The sequence below is a fragment of the Chionomys nivalis genome, chromosome 12, assembly GCF_950005125.1.
Source record: "Chionomys nivalis chromosome 12, mChiNiv1.1, whole genome shotgun sequence".
NCBI lineage: Eukaryota > Metazoa > Chordata > Mammalia > Rodentia > Cricetidae > Chionomys > Chionomys nivalis.
Window position 1 is genome coordinate 65254410 of NC_080097.1, and position 22191 is coordinate 65276600.

A 22191-nucleotide genomic window follows, 5' to 3' on the forward strand; every position below is an offset into this window, starting at 1 on the left:
GGCCAAGCTCCTGGAGCACAATCCAAGTGAGGGAGGAGCAATTATATGAACAAAGGGGTCAAGACCATGATGTGGAAACCATAGAAACAGCTGACCTGATCTGGTGGGAGATCACTGACTCTGGACTAACTGGGGAATCTGCGTAGAACCGAACTAGGCCCCCTAAATACAGCTGTCAGTGGTGTGACCTGGGAAGTATATCGGGCCACTGGCGTGGGACCAGGATCTAATGTGTGAATTGACTTTGTGGAGCCCGTTCTCTATGGAGAGATATCTTGCTCAGCCTAGGCAAGGCGGGGTGGGGTGGGGGGAGAGGCTTGGTCCCCCCTTGATAAGGTCATGGGACAGACCGAGGTGACTTCCCCAGGGGAGGTCTTACCCTCACTTTTGAGTGCATGGGGTATGGGGTGGAGGTGGGGGAAAGTTGGGGGAGAGGGAGAAGAGGTGGGAGGGAGAACTGGGATTGGAATGTTAAAAAAAAAAGTATGGGGACAGACACAAAGGACAGCTTTGAGGGGCTATCGGGAATTACAGAGAATCAGCTGGAGAGATGGCTCAGTGGATAAATACAGTAAAATGGCTTTTTTATTAAAAAAAAAAAGTCAGGTGTGGTAGTGTGTGCTCGTGATCCCAGACCTGAGGTGACAGGGACAGAAGCCAGGTGTAGTAGTGTGTGCTTGTGATCCCAGACCTGAGGTGACAGGGACAGAAGACAGGTGTGGTAGTGTGTGCTTGTGATCTCAGACCTGAGGCGACAGAGACAGGTGGGTCCTTATGGCCCACTGGCCAGGTAGCCTAGCCTATTCCATGAGTTGTAGACAGTGACAGACCCTGTCTCAATAAACAGTAACCATCAGGTTACATTCCTGATCTCAGCTGAGTGTCCACAGTGAGCAGCAAGCCAGGAGGCAGTCTGAAGGGAACCCGATCTAGTGTTCTTCTTTAGCTGTGGGAATTAATTTTCCACATTGACAAGTCTCTATTGATCCTTCATGCCTCAAATGTAATTCTACATTATAAATACAAAGGCAAAATGAAGCTGTCCAATGACCCTGCCTTAAAGCTGCCCAGCAAGGACTTATCTGAAGGCAGGTGATAGGAAGTCAGGCTCATCGGGTGGCTCTTCCGAGGAGATATTTCAGGGGACAAATGGGAGGGAAACTATAGTAACATCAGCCTAGCGCTGGCTCTCAAGGCCTTGGAAGGGTGCTGGTTTGGCGCCTTTCCCGAGCATGGGAAAAACCATGTATAAACCATCTGAAAGAGAGCTTGGGGGTAGCCACAGTGCTTCCAGAGTGCTCCTGGAATGTCCCTGGCCCCATCCTTCCCTCCAGGTGGTGATAATTTGAAGGTTTCATAACACGTAAGGTTCCTGTTTCTACCTAAATCTGTGTGCTCTCTTCCTCCATCCACCAGTCAGCAGCTGAGCTCACCAGCAGCGAGGCACTGTGCTACGTGGGAATATAAAGGCAAGTCCTCATCCCTACCCCGAGAGACTCAACATTCCCAAGACTTCGACGGCAAGATAGCATGCGGACAGGAGCTCGGGGACAGAATGGGTGATGTGTGATTAATGAAAGCTCAGATACAGAAATTGGGGTTCAACCTGAAGACCAGAAAAGCAAAACAACCAACCACTGGCCCTTACCTCTACGTCCATCAGAAATGGTGATCCTGCCTCCAGGAAACCTCAGAATGAAACCAAGAGCTGTCTCCTGTTTTATAATCCTCTCTAGTTGTGGGATTAAGGATGTGCACCACTACCACACTTCTATGGCAAGCCAGTGTGGCTCCTGGGATTAAAGGTCATTGTGTCATTGTTGCCTGGTCTGTAAGATGGCCAGTGTGACTGCTTTACTTTTCTGATCCTCAGGCAAGCTTTATTTATTAACATACAAATGAAATACCACTACAAATGGGCTTGCTGGTTTTCGAGTTCACAATCTCTCTCCTCTGTCTCCTCTCTCTCCTCTCTCTCCTCTCTCCCCTCTCCTCTCTCTCCCCTCTCCTCTCTCTCTCTCTCTCTCTCTCTCTCTCTCTCTCTCTCTCTCCCTCCCTCCCTCCCTCCCTCCCTCCCTCTCGTTGTCTGTCTCCCCTCTCCCCCACCCTCATGTGTGTTTTGCATTACTGGACAAGACAAGCAAATACATGAGATACCAAGAGATGAAGGGGAGGTGATTTTGCAATGCTCACCATGAATCCACTCGCTATGGCAGATGCACACCTCTAAGTTCCTTTTTCTCAAAAGAGACCTCTGTCCTGAATGCCTTGTGAGGAGACTGTGGTGCCAGATGCAATGTTGTGCACAAGACCTCCCTTGGCTGTATCCACCAAAGGTGCCTTGCTAGTAAAAGGCATTGTTACCTGGAGATATTTATCACACAATGCTATTGAGTTGAGCTGCTGCTACTCTGCAGTAGTTGCCAAAAGCAGGGTCACAGATGTAACCTCAAAAGGCCAAGGTCTGCCATGCCTAGGACTCAAATTTGCTTTCTGGCTACCAACCTGCCATTTCCACTTTGGTGTCTCACAGGTGCTGCAGCAAGCTCAACCCCCTTTCTCCTCAGGCCCCCAGTAAGTCCTATGATTCTGTCTCCAAATGCCACTTCATCTAACCCAAACCAAGCGGGGCGGAGGTGGTGGCGTATGCCTTTAATCCCAGCACCATGGAGGCAGAGGCAGGTGGATCTCTGTGAGTTCGAGGCCAACCTGGTCTACAAGAGCTAGTTCTAGAACAGGATCCAAAGCTACAGAGAAACCCTGTCTCGAAAAACTAAAACCCCCAAACCAAACCAAACCAAAACCATCTGACCCAAACCTTTTAACAATTTCTGGGGTCCCTTCACGTGAGTTCTTCATTTCCACCTCTTTATCTGTGCTGCAGAGGTCCACAAGACCTCAACAGCATCTGGCATCTACCAAGGTATTTAGGGAAGTTCTCGCTCTGCCCTCAATGATGACACAAATCACCCTGGGTTGTGAGCTCAGCGGCTACCGTATCTTTCTCTCGTGGTGCACATTCCAAGATGCCCAGGGGCAGGAAACACGTACCACTCACAGTTACCCTGCAAGGATGAACAAAGTGTGTCCAAACATCTGCTTAGCAAGCGTTTGGTAACTGAATGGAAGGGCTTGGAACATGCAGCCAGCAGCTTCTACTGATTATGAACTAGCTACGGGTGGGGTCCCAGCTATCTCCTTAGAAATGTGGGTTCTGTGTGAGGTAAGAATGCCAGAGGCAGGCAGCGGTGGTGACATTTCCAACAGTGTCATCAGCCAGGGTTGTGAGAATGCCTAAGCTGTGTCCCTGAGCCACCAGCAGTGACAGGTGACTAAGAGTTCCCTGCCTTAAACAGCAGGAAAGTTTCGTGGGCACCAAAGGAGCGAGTCAGGACTCAGCCCTCAAGGATGTGTGCCCCTGGAGGGGCGGCCCAGCACTCAGGCTCCCAGCACACCCTGGGTTAGCTTACTGAGGTCATCTGACAGGCATGGCTTTCCGGCCTCCAGGAAGGCAAAGAGAATGAACTTGCTTTCCTCTTGCTCAGTTGCAGTCATGGTACATTTGGCATCTTTTTATCTTTTCTACTTCAGGAGATCATGGAGGAAGCATTTTTGTATAGTCAATGTAATTCTAGATATAACTCTAGGACACAGAACATCACTGACTTAACTGATCCCAAGTCAAAGAAACATGACCCCTTTGACACATGTACACGCGCGCGTGCGCGCACACACACACACACACACACACGAGATACATGGATGTCAGCTCAAGGGTGAAGGCAAGAGAGAGCCCTGCTTCTGCATTCACAGAAGCTATTAATGCATTCCTAAAGGATGTTCCAGAAATGAGAGGGAACAGGCTTACAATTTAATCTTCATTCAAAACACTTTGTGTAGTTTCCAATGGACAATGAGTAAATTGGCTTTTTGAATGTTCTCCAAAAGAGAACAGTTTCTTAGATTAAAAATAGCCATAGTCACTCCGTTAGACAAGCTGCTTGGCAGAGAAGTTAGCATAACATTAAGAACAACACCCAAACCTCAGGTTTAGGTGGAGAGCTTGCATGTCATGTCTAATTCCCTTTGTTTAAGAGCATGCTTTAACCAGGGATGTGCATGTGAGTAGTTCCTACCTATCTGCCCATGAAGGGATTTTAAAAAGAAATTTTCTGATGCATTTTTGTATGTCTGTTCTTCAAATATAAATGATATGTCTCTTGGTACATACTAAATGCAACTTAATATGGTATATATAACACCAAGCACACACACATCTTTGTGAATAGCTTTTTAAAAAAAATTCTCGCTCCATTAAAACACTTGCTTTAGGAACTTGCTGGAGCCCTGCCTTGACCCTTTCCAAAGGCTTCCTGGGTTTGCTAAGAGACTCACAGTCTACACTTGTGCTGGCAGCTAGTGGGATGCCAGGCATCTGAAAACCGCTCAACTCCAGAACCAACAGGCAACATCACAAACAAGGAACTTCTGCTAGTCCACAGGCATATTTCTGAGGAAAATAAGCACAGAAAGGAACTTGGAGCCCGTGAGTCACTCATCACCCCAGCGTGGTGTTGGGGTTCACGGTTGCAGATTGCTGTTGGTGTTGCTCTGTTTTGTGGTGGTTCCTGGCTGAGTCGTGGAGATGTCACCTGTTGTTAAGTTGAAGTCTGAAGCCAACTCTAGCTGTGCCAATACTTTCGACCCTCTCCCCACTGGATCCTAAAGTCTACCTGCTAATGCTTGCCACCCCTGGGTGACTTTCTCTAAACCAGATGCTCAGGGTAGACAGCTGGAACAGGCACATTGGCATTTGCTGTTCTGCTCTGTCCGTGCCAGCCCTTGCTGTGTGTAGGGTATTTCACCATGCTCTATGGTGGCCCACAAGGCAGGGGTGACGGACCCATTAGTTTCACTTCGCCCAAGGCAAGCATGGTAGGTCACTAGCAGCTTGGACCCAGAGGGATTAGTTCACACAGCATCCGAATCTAAGGGAGCATGAATAACCAGGAAGTTACACGGACTCTAAGACCTAATAAATTACACCCTCAGCTGGGTCTCTTTACTCTCTTCCCAGGAAGCAGGTGGAAATGTCCCCTGGGCTAATTGCTCACTTACCCTTTCCAAAGACTTCAGGAGATTTTGTCTTTCTTTGAGCTTCTGAATACTGATTACAATTTTGTGTCTTGCGCCTTTGGTAACATTCTGCAATTAAATGCAAAAAATATATTAGAATATCTCATTTTCAAGAATCAGCTTAGAGACTCTCAGAGGCTATGTATTACTTTGTCTTTTTTGTTCCTACATGTTCACAGACTGGTCAATATGCGTTTCTTCTTGTTGATATCACTGTCCTAAACCTCTCCTGACTCCTCTCCTGACTCCGTCTGGCTATAAGCTTGACCATGACCTTCAAGACAGCGAGAGGTGTAGAACAGCTGATTATCCCATGCAACATGAGATTTTTTTCACCATCTTAAATTATATATATTATTATATAAATTATATGTGTGTATTATATATTATTACAATATAAATTTTATAAATATATATATTAGTTCAGAGACACCTGTCCTCAGGTGGTGCTACTTCAGTCCCTCTTGGTTTCCCTGAGACCCCTCTTTGGTCTTTGCGTGTTCAAGGCCTTCCTGCAGCTGTGCATCCGCAGAAGCCGTGAAGCCCAGTGCTGTAATTACTGTAAACCTGCAACCTTCCTTTTCCTTTCCGCTATGAAAAGTGGAGTTCATTCCACTCCAGGTAACTGTGCAGAGTTGTGGATGTTATTTTAAACTGGCTGCAGCAGTAAGCGAGAGGATTTCATCAGAGCCTTGTGATAGTCGATGCACATTTCCCAGTAAAGGATCCTTTTTCTAACCAGGTCCCTAAGGCAAATTTCTGGGGAATCTCTGTTCAGGTGCCACTATTCCAAAATCCCTCTTAACCAGGGAGGAGGTAAGAGTGACAATGGCATCTCGTCTGGAAACACTGGGGATGTATTTCTGTTTAGCTGTAATTTTCAGAACAAAATGAATTCAATTATTTTGAAAAGTTTGTGTCAGGCTCTAGCACTGCCCTCTATGTCTATTCTTTCTTTCTTCTCTCTCTCTCCTCTCTCTCTCCTCTCTCTCTCTCTCTCTCTCTCTCTCTCTCTCTTTCTATTTGAACAACTGATGACTTAGATTCTCTCTCAGCTTTGACCTAAACACAAATTGCTCTTTGAAATAGTTCCCATCAACCCCTGGGATCTCAGACAGCAGCTGAGATCCAAGAAGTGGTGGGAGAAAAGTTAGGAAGTTGACATTGGTGCTTTTGACTCTCTGAGAATGTTCAGTGACTTCAGGCTTTGTCTGGCTCTCAATACTGGTATTTTGCCGGGCCTGTAGAGGGGGAACGGAGGGTACTGAATAAGAGGAAAGCCGATGTCGGCAGGGAGGCATGCAACTGGACAGGCCATGCCCACATGCTACGATCTCTCTTTCCTGCAGGAGAAATATCAATTCATTTAGAGCACTGTTTTCTTCAAATCATTGCTCAAAGGAAGCTGGGGTCAGTTTGAGACACACAAACAGCATTTTCAACAGGGATACAAAAGCATCTATTAGCTCTGTTGGCTAGAGCCTGGCATGGCAGAAACATTCCTAGTTTCAGGAGCACTGTTGCCTGGTCTTTGGTATTCACACTGGGGAATTCTGCCCTTTTAGGACTTCAGAAGGGAGTGAATTCTGAGACCTGGATATCTCATTCCCAGTCATTGTTCCCTACTATTTGAGCTGATTAGAAGGAAGTATTTTAAACAGTTCACTCCAATCTCAACTAAGACCAGCAGGATAAATTTTGGAAAAGTGTCATGGAGTGTTGTCTCTGGACTGTCATGGAGTGTGTGTGGCTCTCCCGACTGTCGTGGAGTGTGTGGTGCTCTCCCGACTGTCATCATGGAGTGTGTGCTGTTCTCCTGACTGTCGTGGAGTGTGTATTGCTGTCCCGACTGTCATGAGTGTGTGCTGCTCTTCCGACTGGCCCAGTTAGAAGTTAGTGGATATGTAAGCAGATTGGATAAACAGACAAGGAATCTGTCCCGACCCAAACAAGTCCTGGCTCGGTAGAGGGGCGAAAAGAGCTATGGAGCAACGCTCTTTGGAACATCGAGGCAATGTCACTTCTAGGCAGTGCCGCAGGTTCTTTCTTAGCACCCAGAACTTTCCCGGTATATTTGGATCTGTCTTTTCCTAACATGCTCTCCCTTCCACTGGCCCGTGAGTGCCTACTGATCTTTGTCTTCCACTGAGCTGTCAAGGCAAGAACTTAGGCTTACTTATCATGGGGTCCAGTTAGCACCAGGCAGGTCCTAGATCCAGGCAAGCTACTGAGTGGCTAGGTAAGTTATGGGTCTAAACAAGTTCTGTTTGGGGTGGAACCTCAAGACCTTGTCTCAGAGAAGGGTTCCCTTGAGCATGGACATACCTGAGCCTCCAGTTGACACTCAGTGAGGGCCATCATCTCCTCATAAGTCATCTGCGAGAACAGAGCAGCGTATTTGTGCAGGCGGAGGCTTTTCAACCAAGCTGGAACATCTGTGGTGCAAGATGTGCAAGAGATGGGGAGAGAAATGAAAGGAACGAGAAGAGGTGACAAAAGGGGGAGAGGGTGATGGTCAGAGGAAAGAAAAAAGAAAAAAAAGTTATTACTTCATTTGGGCAGCAAATGATGCCTCAGAAAGCTTTGGGCTGACCTGACAACCCCACTGGGTCCTTTTATTCTACCTCAGAACAGGCATTTCTAACTTGGCGCTTAAACATTTCAGGGCAAACAGGAATTCCACACGTGTGTGTGTGTGTGTGTGTGTGTGGAATTCCTGTTTGCCCTGAAATGTTTAAGCGCCAAGTTAGAAATGCCTGTTTTTATATATACAGGTTTTTATGTAGACTCTTCCAGAGTACCTTTAAAGTTATCAAAGGAATTTACCATAATAAAAAATAAAATGCAAAGGGCCACTGTCTTAGCTGGGCTGTTTTAGTGTTGTCTTGGGAGGAACTAACTTAGAACACAGAAAATAGACACAACAGTCTATATATACCTCCAAGACACTTTCTCTTTTTCTTGGCTTCCTTTTTTGGAGGCTCAACACAAATCTCCATACGCTATGTCAGCCTCTTCTAGAAGCAGGAAATATATGTTACAGTTGCACCCCATAAATGCCCTGCCTGATGTTTCCTCTGCCTCCTTAGCCCCCTGTGGGATAAAGGGCGTGCTTAACTACTGCATTGCCATTGTTGGGGGAGAGTTGCTAGACACTTTTCCAAGCTTTGGGATGCATTTGAATGTGTCTTTGACTTCTTTTCATAGCAGCCCAAGAGATATCACAACACCAAGAATCCAAATGCTACCTGGACCATAGGATGATGGACAATTCAAGGCACAACTGAAGCAAATCTAAAGTTCAGTGTTTTAGAGTTAAGAAAATTTCTGGAGGGAAAAGCTGCCGAGTCATTGTTTTGCTAATTACAACTGAAATAAATCATTTGCCCAAAGACTCTCTAGTCAGAATTTTTGAGCTGAGATGATCTTCAAAAATGTTTCCGGAATTGTCTTTCCCTACCCCTATTCACTGTACAGATGGCAACGTTTGTGCCATTAAATCTAGATCACAGAATAAGAATATGGTCAAGAGGGGACTAGAACCTAGGTCTCCTGAGTATCAGCCCATTCCTACATTGTACTAAATCCTCACAAGAGCTGCCGAGATTGCCAGAAGGAAGTTAAGTAAATAGAGATTGCAAGTCTTCTGAGATTCTAAGGCACTGGGTAAGCGTCATTCATGCTTTCTATGAGGTATTATTGTAGAATATTATTTTAAGAGGTGTTACATTTGTACACAATGTGGAATACTTGTTTTATGATGCAAAGATGTGCTGCATGCATTCTTTTATGTTGCATTTGTTTAATTCTGTGAAGCTGTGTTACTTTGCCTGTCTAAAATATCTGATTGGTCTAATAAAGAGCTGAATGGCCAATAGCAAGGCAGGAGCAAGGACAGGCAGGGCTGGCAGGCAGAGAGAATAAATAGGAGGAGAAAAAGCAAAGGAGGGGGACTCAAGGGACCAGCCACCCAGCTACACAGCAAGCCTTGGAGTAAAAAGTAAGGAAAGGTATACAGAAATAGAGAAAGATAAAAGCCCAGAAGCAAAAGATAGACGGGATAATTTAAGAAAAGTTGGCAAGAAACAAGCCAAACTAAGGCCAGATATTCATTAGTAATAATAAGCCTCCGTTTATTTATTTGGGAGCTGGGTGGCAGGCCTCCCCCAAAAGCAAAAGAGCCAAAAGAGTAAAAAACAACACATCATCCCTTCCCTACTCAAATTGGTCACAAGATTTTGTACTATTGATTACAAAGTGTTTCATTGTGAGGCAGTGATGAGCTACCACAGGCATTCAAAGACGGGAGATCTTCCACTTTTTTCAAGGTTTAGAATAGATAACTAGGACTGATGGAAGCCAGTCATCTCTGACTTCAGGCTTTACCCCCTGGGAAAACCACACCAAGGTTCAGGACTGTGGGCACAGCAGGAGGCCACCAGGCTGCTGAGGGTACTTGCAGTGGTGTGAGGAGCACAGATGGGGGGAATCTCTGAGAATGGAACATCCAGTTCAGAACAGGCTCTGTTGTTTCAGACTAGAAATTACTTGATTCCATGCTTGGAAGTCCTTCCATCTACGGTGATAAAAGAGAGTCCCTCTGGGATCGTCATTAAGACAAGACTTCTCCAGGTGACAGTGCTAACTCCTCACATTCCTTAGTGCGAACCACCCTGGGTCATGATTTCAGGACACACCAGGTTGGGAGTCTTGTACTTGTCCTGCTAGAACATCCTAGAGTCTTTTACCAGGCTTCATTCTATGTCACGGAGTTGCTTTTGTTGGACCAGCGCTAACACGTCTGCAGGCGGGATAAGCCTGGGTTGCCATGTTGGCCATGTTAACTACATCTCCAGGCTTCTGGTGGGCTACACGCCATCACTTTGTCCCCAGGCTTTGGGTTTGTCATTCACACTTTTGAAAAGTTCCAACTCACTGCTCAGAAAACACAACCGTCATGATTCAGAGAAGTCTGGGTAAGCCAGTGTTACAGTTGGACACAATTCTTCTCAAACGAAGATGGAACAATTCCATGGACCATTTTTTTTTTTTTAAAAAAAAAAACAAGCTCCCTAAGTTTAGTCATGCAAAATCTGTAGCTTTAAAGACGTGCTGCAAACTGGGTGCTTTATAAGCCCCAGCGACAATAGGGTATCTTGAGTCGGGAAGCATGAGGGGGCAACTCTCAGCTCACTAACTGCTAGTTCTTTTCTAGAAAGCAATTTGGACAGCTAGAATCCCCTGGGATAGGCAGGGCTGGGCAAGCTCGCCTCACTCATTTCTTCAAAAGGTAGGTCACTGGGTGTAGCTTTCCTGGGAAAGGTTCCTATCCAACTTCACAACGGGATGAGCTAGGCTTCCTGATGAGTTATTTCCAGGCATATTCCTGGGAAATGCAGGCTCCTTTGACCTCATATTCCTTAAGGCAGTTAGCATGCTTGTAGAGCGCCTAGCTCAACGCCATGTGCCTGAGGAGGTCTCTTTCCTGAACAATGAGGAGGAAAGCTCAGTTCTTAAGAACACAGCCTCCCAGCTATACAGTAAGAGCCTGTCTCGACAACAACAATGAATCCCAAAAGAACAACAGAAAAGAACATAGCCTACCAACCGTTCTCTCTCTGATTGGTGGGGAGCGACTTTCCCTTGGCAGAGATGAAAACAGAACTCATTAGAAGAGAAACAAGCAAGAGAACTGAGAGCCTTGACTTTCATTCCCACAAGCAGGAACTCCAGTGACTGTGCTGCCGCGTTCTCTAAGAAGTCAGCCAGGCACGAGCTACAACCAAAGCCTAGACACCATCTTGCCGGATGCAGTGTTGAGAACCATTTTCACTTCTTAGCTTGGATACTATTTCTACGTGTGAAGCTGTGGCTATGGTTGGAAGATTCAGGTACATGGAAGTCACAAAGGGTGTTTTTCAGAGAAGTGAACTATAAATTTGGAATCTATTTGTCTTCAGGGTACTACTGTTTAGCTTCATCTATCTAGTTTGCTTCGGTCGGATATAGCAATGCAAGTCTCGAGCTAGACGGACACCTTCTCATGCAATGTGAGAAAGAAAGATGCTCCTGCTCCACGTGAGGCAGACTTCCCGGCCGGCTGAGGCAATACTGTTTGTTCAACGTTTGCTGGGTACCGTTAGCAGAAGTCAGATTCTGTAAAGACATGCCATTGTCATCAAGGAGCTTATGACTCAGAGAGCACGACTGAGTCCCATGCAAAAACTAGATCAGCTTCAGTATAAGCGCTGGGAATACCCAAATCCGGGGATAGCACGGAACAATGAACACACGGGGTTGCCGAGACTGGGAGAGGAAGCTCCTTGCATCTCACTGCTTAGAGGATGGGCAGCTTGGAGTCCGTTGGGTAAACCATCTTGTAGAGGCCATCTCACATAGTAGGAACATCAGCAGCAAAAGTCAGGACCACAGAATATTTAGGGTAGAGAAAATGCTTGGTATATGGTGGGGATACTCAAGCAGGGGGGTCAAGTGCCTCAGATATGAAACGTCAAAACAAGGAAAGAAGTTTTTGTCCTGTGGATGAAGAAAAACCATGGAAATATGCACACTGGAAGCACGGGTTACATCAGAAAGACAGTGGTGATTGTGGGAAAATAGCTGAAGCATGGTGAGAAAAGGCCGGGGCATGAGTTGTGCTTGAGAAGCGGGGAGGGGAAGGAAGGGCTGTCAGGAAGATTAGCGAAGGAAGATGGTTCCTTTGGTTCGTGTTTGGTGAGAGGGAAAACAAGTGGAAAAGCCAGCACACCAAGACCGCTGGAGAAGGCTGAGCTGGAAAATGGCTCGCCTTGCCAATATCCACGCTTGCTGGTTCTGCCATGGAAGTCGGTGCAAGTACACAGACAAAGGACGCTGAGTGAGACTGAAATAGAACCATGGGGAAGCCATAGGGTGGCAGGTGTTATGGGTATGGGGTTTCCATCCTTCCCAAAGCTCCTTCCAGCTCCGGTTGCAGGCCATGTTGGTTTATCTTCTCCTGGTTATTTTGGATAACGAGACTATACATCCATCTTGTATACGTTCTATGGACACCCACAGGTCTTTAGCAATGGGATCAAATTTTAAACTGTGTTTGTTTCTCTACCCTTTAGGGTTTGGATACCTTGACCATGGAGAGGCTTTGTGCTGTGCCCTCAGCTCACACGGAAGCTGGGCTCTAGTGAGAATGTGGGCTTGTGGGCTGTTCTTCCCTTATGCCTGCTGCAGATGCCGGCCAGGTCAACAAGCCACATGGTGCCCAACCTCAAACGAGGACAAACAAGCTGATAAGGGAAGCTGATAAGGAAGGGGAGAAGTTAAGGCAGCTCTTTGTCTAGAAGAGAGAAACGTGAATGAACAGTTTCCCACAAGAGAGTTTATTTGTTTGCACTCTTGATTCCTGATGACAGAAATTGACTTATTCCTCACAGAGAGCCAGATGATATCACACGGCCTTCTCTCTAAGATGTGGGCTGCATCCTTGCCCTCTGAGGGAGAGAAGAAACACAAAGGATGGGCATGAAGGGACCAATACTTCACTGCTGAAGTCAGAAAGAAAGCAAATCCTTCAAGATCAGAGAGCAGCAGCTTAGTGACATTGTAAAGTTTGTCTTTATTTTCGGCCAGAACAGAATGAACAATCTAGTTTTTCCAGGCCCTGAGCAGAAGGAGGATGCGCCTATCAGGTCCTTAGGAGCTAGATCCTCTTGAGGAGAACTCCTGGATCCTAAGCAGTACCTAGGGTGATTCAGGAGGGCTCCCCTTTCATGGGGATATACCACGAATCTCTGAACAAATAAATCTGGGGTAAACGACTTCAAAGAATTAGATGCAAATAGTGAACTAGATTTCTTCCGGGTGCTCCCAAATCCTACAATGTTCCTTGGTGCAGTTTCTTCAATGTTTTGTACTGTTAAAGGGAAGTGGAGGGAAGGGTCTTAAAGCCCTCTAGCTGAACATGATGTGCCCTCGGCGAGGAGTGGAGGTTAACAGCCCTGAGACCTTTAGGATCTAGGAGGAGTCCTGGGATGCACTTTTCAATGACTTCAGAGCTCTCACCTTAATCAGAATTAGCACAATTCCAAGCTCATGAGGACATTTGTGCAGTGCAGGTCACATGGCAATGTCAGGGAGTTACACACACACACACACACACACACACACACACACACACACATCCACAAAAACAGTGAATTCACTCAAGTTAACTACATTCAAGACAATACCAGGTAAGGCAACGGTCCGAATCTAAGCCATTCTCCATGACAGCTGAGCCGAAAAGTGTTGCACTCGTGCGCCACACCACATCCACGCCACCACTCAGACTTTTAAGACCCTCAGGGGCGCTGCATTCAAAACTCTTTTCCTACCAAGTTTTCTCAGTTTCCTTTTTTTAAAAAAGAGCTCACCTCTAAATAATTTCTCTCATTCCCGCTCTGAGAGAGGCCAAGGATCAAAGGACTACATTTCAAAAACAACTACAAGTCCCAAGCCAGCTGTTTGCTAGGAGACAACATATTTTATTTGCTACAGGGAGAAAAAGTTTACTCAAGTTTCAGCTGAGAGACTCCCTCAAAAAAGACAAGCAATTTTCACAGTCAATGGCGGTCTCCATTCATAGCTACCACATGTCATTCAAGGTTACTCCAGGCAGGACTTCCCTTTTCTGTCCCTATTGTGTCCATACACACATAATAACCACATTCTATTACTTCTGCGTTTTTGCTAACGGGAAGCAGCCTGCTGCAAGCCTGCCTAGTTGATGTCCTGTGACAATGAGCTGCCGCTCCCACCAGAGCCTACAGCACCAGTCTCTACCCTCTCATCCAGGCAACCGCTCTTCCTCCAGCCGAGCTTTTCCACTCCTGGAATGCAGTCCTCCAGGGGACCGTCCAACACCCTTCACTATGCCTAACACTGAACCTGCTCAACTGCGCTGTGGTGGAGCATGGAGCCGGAAGATGCACTGAGCAAACCTCCATGGGACTGCTGAAAGTTCCCACGTTACTGTGGTCCCTCCTTAAGTTCCAGAGGCCCTGCACTGTAGAGGACTGCTCTGGTAGCCCAGGCAGAAACCTAGGTGTCATCCCGAGTGCCACTGGCTCATCACCATTCACGTCGGTTGTCACCAAGTCCTCTCCATTCTGTTTCTCATGGAGAAACTGAGCCACACTCCTCCGTCTCCATTCACATGGCCACTTGTCCTGACCCAGGTTCACTTTCCCCTGTTGCTGAGAAATCATCCTCCTTTGCACCGGCTCTCAACACCCCCTCCTCCCCCTTTGCTTCCCAGACTGCTGTGCAAGTTCCACTTTCTAACGCGAATCTAGGCAGGCGGTTCTTCCTGTTGTAGAAATTCCCTCAGCAATTTCAGAATAAAAGGTACAATCCTTTTCCAGGTCAAGGATCTGGTTCCTCCACAGCAAATCAGATTCCTGACTGCCTTTAACACCCTAGCTGTAGGTTATGCCCGTACTGCATACAAGTTTGCAATGCTGTTCCCTCAGCACAGAGAACCTTCCCTCCATCTGTACTGCTGGCCTGCAACCACGCCTTTGAGGCTCTGCTCCAGGCCTCGCCTCCTTGCCTTCTCTAGAGACTCTTGTCCTGTTTGCAACAGGGCCCATCTTGGTGCTCGGCTCAAGTGGAGACAAACGTCTGAGAGACCGTACACACATCAGGTATCTGGGGCTAATGTGAGTCTCTTGAGGCTAGAGGAACCCTTACCTCTGCCTCCCACAGCTCAGTAGGTACAGAGATGTCCAATGGTTTAAGTGAAGACAAAACTGAATCCGATTGTCCCCTATCCCAAAGCCACGCCAGGAACCCTGGCCCTCTGATAGAATCAGATTCTCCCCTATCACGAAGTCATGCCAGGATAGATCTCTGGATTTTGGATTCATCGGCGCAGAAGAGTTCATCATGCTACTCTGAGGGGCAGATACGTTCCTTCCCCCCACCAGGCTGCCTTCTTTCTAGGAAAGCAATAATTTAGTAATATGAGACTTCCTTCTCTCTCCTACCTGAGATAAATGCTAAGCAAGTACACTCAATTCATCTGCTACCTGGAAATGATGGATATTATAACTGAGTACCAACTCAGAATCAAGAGTCCTTCTCCTGGGATAAGTCACAGTGACGTTTTTGTAAAGAACACAGAGACCTTAATTTAAAATATAGCCAGCACAGTTAGTCCAAACATTTCTAAGTAGCCAAGTCCTGAGGGATTGGTAACAGGAAAATGTCATATTCTGGCTCAAGTTGCTGCTTAAGGTTCCAAGCACAGTACTCTAGCCCGTGCATGGTTTGTCTTTAGCCTTGGGCCCTACATAGTCCATACAGTCAACCTAAACCAGTAGGATGAGTGTTGGCTAGAGAAAGCAAAACACAGAGATTCAGGAGGAAGCAATTAATCCTCTGAGGACTTATTCTGCATGCTTGACCCAAGAGGTACATTCCCGAAGGAGGATGGTAGCCAAGCTGGCTATTCTGTCCAGATGAGAATGTAGGTAAGAACAAACCCAAGATTTCAGCCCTGTACATCAGTTGGCTAGAAAGATGAACACAATTATGGTGGCTTTTATTTTTTTTTCCCAATACGTGAGGTGAGAGTGATATGTGTTCTTGCAGATCAGACATTTGAAAACTAGAAAAGGAGCTGCTTGGTGACGATCCAAGTGCCTCTGCCCCTGTCACGGGTTCCGGGCACAAGAGAGCACGCATGGGGTTCTACAGAAAGAACCAGCTCTTCTTAGATACGCATCACTTGATTTCATAGTCCATTAAGAAAGTGAGCAATAATTTGGAAATTTACATGATCATCTGCTCTTAGGCCTGGAGATCAAATGACAAACCCTTGGGATGGGTGTATTAAGGGTTGCTTCTTAGATGTAACTTTAGAAGGCCATGTTGAGTAATCTTGATATAGAGGAGTTCTTGATGGCCACCTCACAATAGGGCTGGGTAAAGAATATTTGTGCTCAACAAATACTGGCCCTCTACCACGTCAGAATGTGTTTGGGTGTTTGGACATTTCTACTATCTGATATTATTAGCTGAATTGAAAATATTTTCCCTATAAATAAAATTCCTCATCTATTATGTTCCTTCTCTTGATTTCCCCCCGTTACTTGCTAGCGCCCTTATCCATTGACTTCTCCATCCACTTTCCTTAAGAAAAGTAAGCTCGATAGATCAAAGCAGGAAGAAACACGGGGAGAGGGTCCTTTATTCCAACCAGTCACCAAATAACTTCTTTTTCCTTGATACCTATGTGTTCACAATGAAAATCTTGGATGTGACATTTTGTCTGTGACTAAGCTTGAGAAGACAGTTCTCACCAATTCTAGAGAAAGGAGCCAAGCGAGCTTATCTACAGGTGCCCCTTGAGTTCTCTGGAAGGCATCTGACTTTTATCTGGAAAGCAACAACAACCTCCCTGTCCCCCAAACCAAGCCAATGGAATATTCGTTCAATTTCCCCTTTTGCTCATGTTTCTTTAGAAATAAATGCATTATCTCTATTCACTTCTTACCTTAGAAGCTTCAAACATACATTTACCCACCCTGGGAGAATGGGTAAGTGCATAAGCCCGCCAAACAAGTAAAGAAACAAGAAAGAAAGAAAATAAATTAAAAAGAATGAAGTAAGCATATTCAGACACCAGACAGTGAAGCAGGCATTCTCCCCAGCAAACAGCTTATTCCTGAACCCATCATGTGGGTCTACATGCAGACAGTGCTCCTCTGAGTTACCAATGGAGCCCTGTCCCGGCTGTCCAGACACTGAGCTTCACCTGGACATAGCATCACTTGGGTTTTGGTTTTGCCCATCCTGCAACACTATGATGTAGTCCCCTGAGACCTGTGAATGAGGGTTAGCCACCCTGTATGCCCAAATGACCCATTCCATTCAGCTGATCTTAAAGATCCATTTGTATCTCCAGAGGAGAATCTGAAGACACACCCTACTTCCACAGGTCCCTCATCACATGACCATCATGGGAAGGGGCTGGGACAGAGGAAGACTGGAGGTCAGCCTCACTCCCTAAGGTGATGGGCTCCACTTTTCAGCCTTGCTCTCTCTTATATCCCACACCTGGGAAGATGAGAACATATTCTCTGTGCTAGGTTCCCATGTTGGCAGGGATGAGGTCAAGAGCCTCCTTTTGTATAAGGGGAGGATTAGCAACAGCAAACATGTCAGGAGTGAGGATTAACAACAGTACAGAGGCCCCACTCAGATCCTGTCTTCGGCATTGTCCCAGAAGCCTGCCTGGCTATTGTCTCAGTAGCTAACATTGTTATCAGCATGTCTCTGATGAGGATCTTTCCCTAGGGACTTCTATCCCTCCAACAACTGGCATCTAAAAATACAGAACACATCCTTTATGAACCCATCGTCGGTAATTTGGAAATCTCTGTCTCCCAAGGAGGATCCGTAGGAGAGAGTACCTTGACAGGCAATGTAGGAAAATTTATTTGGGTTGCACAATGAGTCTTTATCATCAGTATGCAAGCCTACTATCGGACTCAAAACACTGAAGGTTTTCACATCACTGAAGTAGATACAGAGAAACGGGCTTTAAGGTTTCTTTGGCCATCAAACAAAAAAGTAATAAAAAGAAATATTACTGCAATTCTTCATTGAGAGAAAATAAAGTAATCAAAGATCCTTAATTTGTTTTTCTCAATTAGTGACAGGTCCCTGGCCACAGCAAGGCAGAGGGTGGAGCAGCTTGGCGTCTTCTAAGATGGTTCTATCCAGGCTAGCAGGAGCCCTCACTGTCTAAGAGTCAGTGCACAGAAAGCCGACAGAAGGATGCTGACCTTCTTTGCTCTGGCTTCTGGGTAGGGGCAAATGATCATTGATCACTGATCAAGAATCAGAAATACCAGACCTCAGGACTGTGTATTAATGGCAGCTCCATGGCACTTTCAGAGCCTGCCCTAGACATTGTCCCAAAAGTCTGCCTGGCTAACTCCCCAGCTAAGATCTTTATCAGCTGGACAGGGGCTCCAAGCCCTTTTCTCCAGAGCCAGCTCTGGAGTTCTGGAGGGTGTGGCTCGAGTGCACGGGCCTAAGGGGAGGAGCTGGGCTCCGTCTCTCCTACTGACCACCTCTCTTTCCCCTTGGACTCCAGATCAAGGGAGGGAGGGCCTCCTGGTTCCTCGTGTGGTCACTCACCTTTCATACCACTACCTTCTTCTTGGAATGTGTTACGAGCAGTGGTCTGATCTTCTAAGTGTTCACTCCCACCACTTCCTGAAGAGGCTACACTGCTTTGTGGAGACAGGGGGGCATGATCGGATGGGAGGCACTGGGGTCCTCTAGCTCGTAAGTCCTCATGAGACATCCATCCATGTCCTAGAGGCTGGTTTGGCACATTCATGGGTGGGGTAAGGGAAACAGATCGTTTCAAAGGGCTGTGGTGTGCCTGGCCTGAGAGAACTGGAAAAAAAAATAAAATGAAATAGGTTATTCTCCCCATGTTAGCCTGGGACGCAGAATAACCCACAATACCTTTGCACCCTCAGAGAGACCGTGACTAACTCTTACACTCCACTGGTGGTCATAGTGGGTTGACTCAAGTCTGGGGCTGTCCTTCCCTCTGGTGGCTAAAAAGGAGGATGCCTGAACCTGCATGTAGGCTAGGATATACCCTGGAGCCCAGACTTATAATGTCCACACACAGGGTCTTCATGTTTGTGAGTTTGGAACTGGTATTATTCTAATCTTATGAATCAGACTTTGAAGCAGCTGGGCAAAGCTGACAGCCTGAAAGTGGTCATTTGACCAAAGTGAACAGAGCGTGTGTTAGACAATGGTTTTTAAAGAGCAAGAATGCTATGCCCCACCTTGGTGTGGAGGACTTGCAGGGCAGGCAGGCTGCTCACCATCTGGGATCCTTGCAGTGCAGATCTAGCAGCTGAACTTGTTATTCTAAACAAACAGAAGTTGGGGAACTGTCACCTCTGAATGGTGGTAGGAGCCCAGGGAGGGAATCCAGCAGGGACATGACCTCAGGGTATGGGACAGTGGCAGTCGTGCTGAAAAAGGCTAATTCTTTCCCTTGTCCTCAGGGTTAATGTCAAACTTTATCTGGCAAACACCTTCAGGTAACAAGGCTTTCATTCAGAAGTCAGCAAGGCACGCCCAACTGAGCATGTTCAGTCCTTCCACACAGTGGGCAACATCTGCATAGCTCCTTTTTTATTTTCCACGAAGCTAGGAAAAAGCAACAAAATGCATGTAGCTGGCCAAATTAAATAGAAGGCACTCAAAGGAGGGATTTGAGCAACATCAATGCTGAGGGAGCCCATGTTACCCTTGGTTGGTTTTGCTGGGTGCGTAAAGTGACTCTACAAAATAAGTCTATTCATAACTTTTCTCTCAGTCTATTTTGATTGCTGCTGTATTAATGTGGAACTGAGCCACGTGCATTTTTAAACATTTTCCAGGGAAGCCACTGAATTTCATCTGCAGTTCTAACCCCTCCAGTGAGGCATTTTCTGTTCCTAGTTCTGGCAAGAACGGTGTGTTTTTCAGTAGGTAGACCAGATGGCCCAAATAGTGGAAGGCATTACCTTTAGACTGTAGATGGGTGCTGTCTACATAAAGACCAGAGCAGGTGATTACCATGGCCCCACCTACAAAATAAAGACCAGAGCTAAAAGGCAGACTGCTGCCATAAAGCATGTTTGGTATGGTCTGATGTTTAGCTGGTGTCATTTTAAGCCTTAGAGTCTAAGGGCAACAAGGCTCAATACTTTTAGGGCCAATGTTTCCATTTGGCCTTGTGTATGAAGGGCGACAATCAGGACTAAAAACTTCTTTTTAATAAAAAGTGTAGGTGGGGGCGCTGCTGAGTTTAACATTTGTAATCTACTTAGGAAATTTCTGGTCTGAATAGATTCTGTTGAAGGCACAAGAGTTTTTTATCTGCCTTAAAGAAATGTGAATGGAACTTTAAAGAAAATGACCTTATTATGTTTGTATTTTTACTAGAATAAATAATAAACTATTTTGAAAAAGCTTTCTGGAAAATGCATTACTTCCCAATTGGATGAAATTAGCAAAAAAAAAAAAAAAACTCAAAACAAATAAACAAATAAATTGGAAACGGCAACAAAAATGAAAAGAGAAACAAATATAAAGAAAAGCTAGACATCCAAGAACGTCATTTCATGCCTATCTATCTATATAGCATTTATATAAAATTGGGCCGACTTGTCTGGAGCCTCCCCGAGTGCTGCGACATTCTGGCTCAGCTCTGAGTTTTTGAAGCTCTGGTGGGGACTTCAAATGCTGCTAGCCAGGTGTGATGACGTTTCCACCTGGGGCCTCCTCCACATAGCCAAGATTCAAGTGAGTTTGAAACCACAAAACATGACTTGCCCAAAAGGTTCTCAACCAGAGTAGTGGGGCCTGTGGTTGCTAGAACGTTTAGATGCAATAATAAAGTTGAGAATTATTCAATATCTATGTCTCATGGTTCATGGCTGCTGTTAATCTGGTATTTATTTAGTGTGTGTGTGTGTGTGAGTGTGTGTGTGTGTGTGTGTGTGTGTGTACAAATATGCCACTGCATGTGTGCAGGGGTAATAGGACAACTTGTGGGAGCTGGTTCTCTCCTCCTACCTTGTGGGTTCAGGGATTGAACGCAGACTGTCAGGTTTCCCAACAAGTGCATTTACCCCTGAGCCATCTCGTCAGACCCTCATTTTGATCTGGATGCTTAGAATAGTCAAATGCATCTGGAGTGGATGAATTACATTGTTGAATGGAGCCAATTTGTTTTCTTGTACCTAAAATCTCTCTGAATCCATGTTGCCGGTCACTCCTGGTGCAATGGCACACTCGGGGAAATGTCCCAGAATGACAGCAGTGAATGAGTTAGCTGTAGATGCTGCCCTCCCTGAGCTGGTTTACACAGATTTGCACTGATACTTACACAACTATGTTTGTTTTCCTGAGTTTAAGTGAAGATAGAAGGGGGAGGGCGTGAACGTGGCCTTTGCTTTTGTCTAATCAGTCCCTTGTAGTTAAGATGTCAGAGACTATTCCTGATGACTTCCCATCGAAGGCCACCTCCTATCTATCACAGAGGGAACCCTCTTATGATTCTTCGGGCTGCCCACAGATGATCCCTCTGAAGTCATCCTTCTGGGGCAGCCAAACATAGAACCTTGCACAAAACTTCTGACGTTTAGAGAAGGTGAGGCGTTTACAGCCATGCTGAGCATCACCTGAGCCAACAGAAGGCTGTACAGGACAAATGTCCTCCTCTTCACAGGAAAGCTGAGACAGGTGGACAGTGAGGCCTCTTTCTTCACTCTTTTAAGATTTATTTTTATTTTACATGTATGAGTTTTGCCTGTCTGTATGTCTGTGTGCCATTTGTGTGCCTGATTTTCTTGGCGGCCTGAAGATGGAGTCAGATCCTAGGAACTAGAGTTACAGGTTGTTGTGAGCCGCCTGATGTGGTTGCTGGGACCTGAACCTGAGTTCTGTGCAAGAGCAGCTTGTGCTCTCAGCCCCTGAGGCATCTCTGTAGACCCCAGCCCCGGGTTCTGACGTGGAGGAGATTGGAGATGATGGCGGATAAACCTGTAGGGGGCCGGATTGTGGTGGCGCACACCTTTAATCCCAGCACTTGGGAGGCAGAGGCAAGTGGATCTCTGTGAGTTGGAGGCTAGCCTGGTATACAGAGCTAGCTAGTTCCAGGACAGCTAGGGCTGTTACAAAAACAAACCCTGTCTCAAAAACAAAACAAAGCAAAACAACAACAAAAATAACCCCCCAAAAATCAGAAACAAAAGCAAAAGCTAAACCCGTAGGTTTTTATATGCTGCAGTTTGAGAGTGGGTCATGAAAGGTACAAGCACTAAGACTGGTACAGAGAGCTGTGGGACCAAAGAGGTGGCTGGGGCCCGATCACCAGTGGTGTCGGCCCTATGGGTGCATTTGTTTTAAGAACTCCTCTGAAGCAGCGGCCCAGAGGGAGAGAAGATATGGACATTCAGGAAAAAAAAATAATGAAATCAAGTTTTTGTT

The 22191-nt window shown here is 46.1% G+C and overlaps 1 protein-coding gene across 3 annotated transcripts in view; it reads right to left on the bottom strand.

Moving 5' to 3' along the window:
* Samd4a (sterile alpha motif domain containing 4A) overlaps positions 1-22191 on the bottom strand; it is a 224541-nt gene that overhangs the window by 28434 nt on the left and 173916 nt on the right. For 2 of the 3 annotated variants that reach the window (XM_057786800.1, XM_057786801.1), the window contains 3 exons: positions 18322-18585; positions 7462-7571; positions 5119-5205 (listed from right to left, as the gene is read on the bottom strand). In XM_057786800.1, the coding sequence (XP_057642783.1) occupies positions 5119-5205; positions 7462-7571; positions 18322-18585 (461 nt within the window). The remainder of the gene's footprint in view (positions 1-5118; positions 5206-7461; positions 7572-18321; positions 18586-22191) is intronic. The other variant, XM_057786802.1, reaches the window with a different exon arrangement.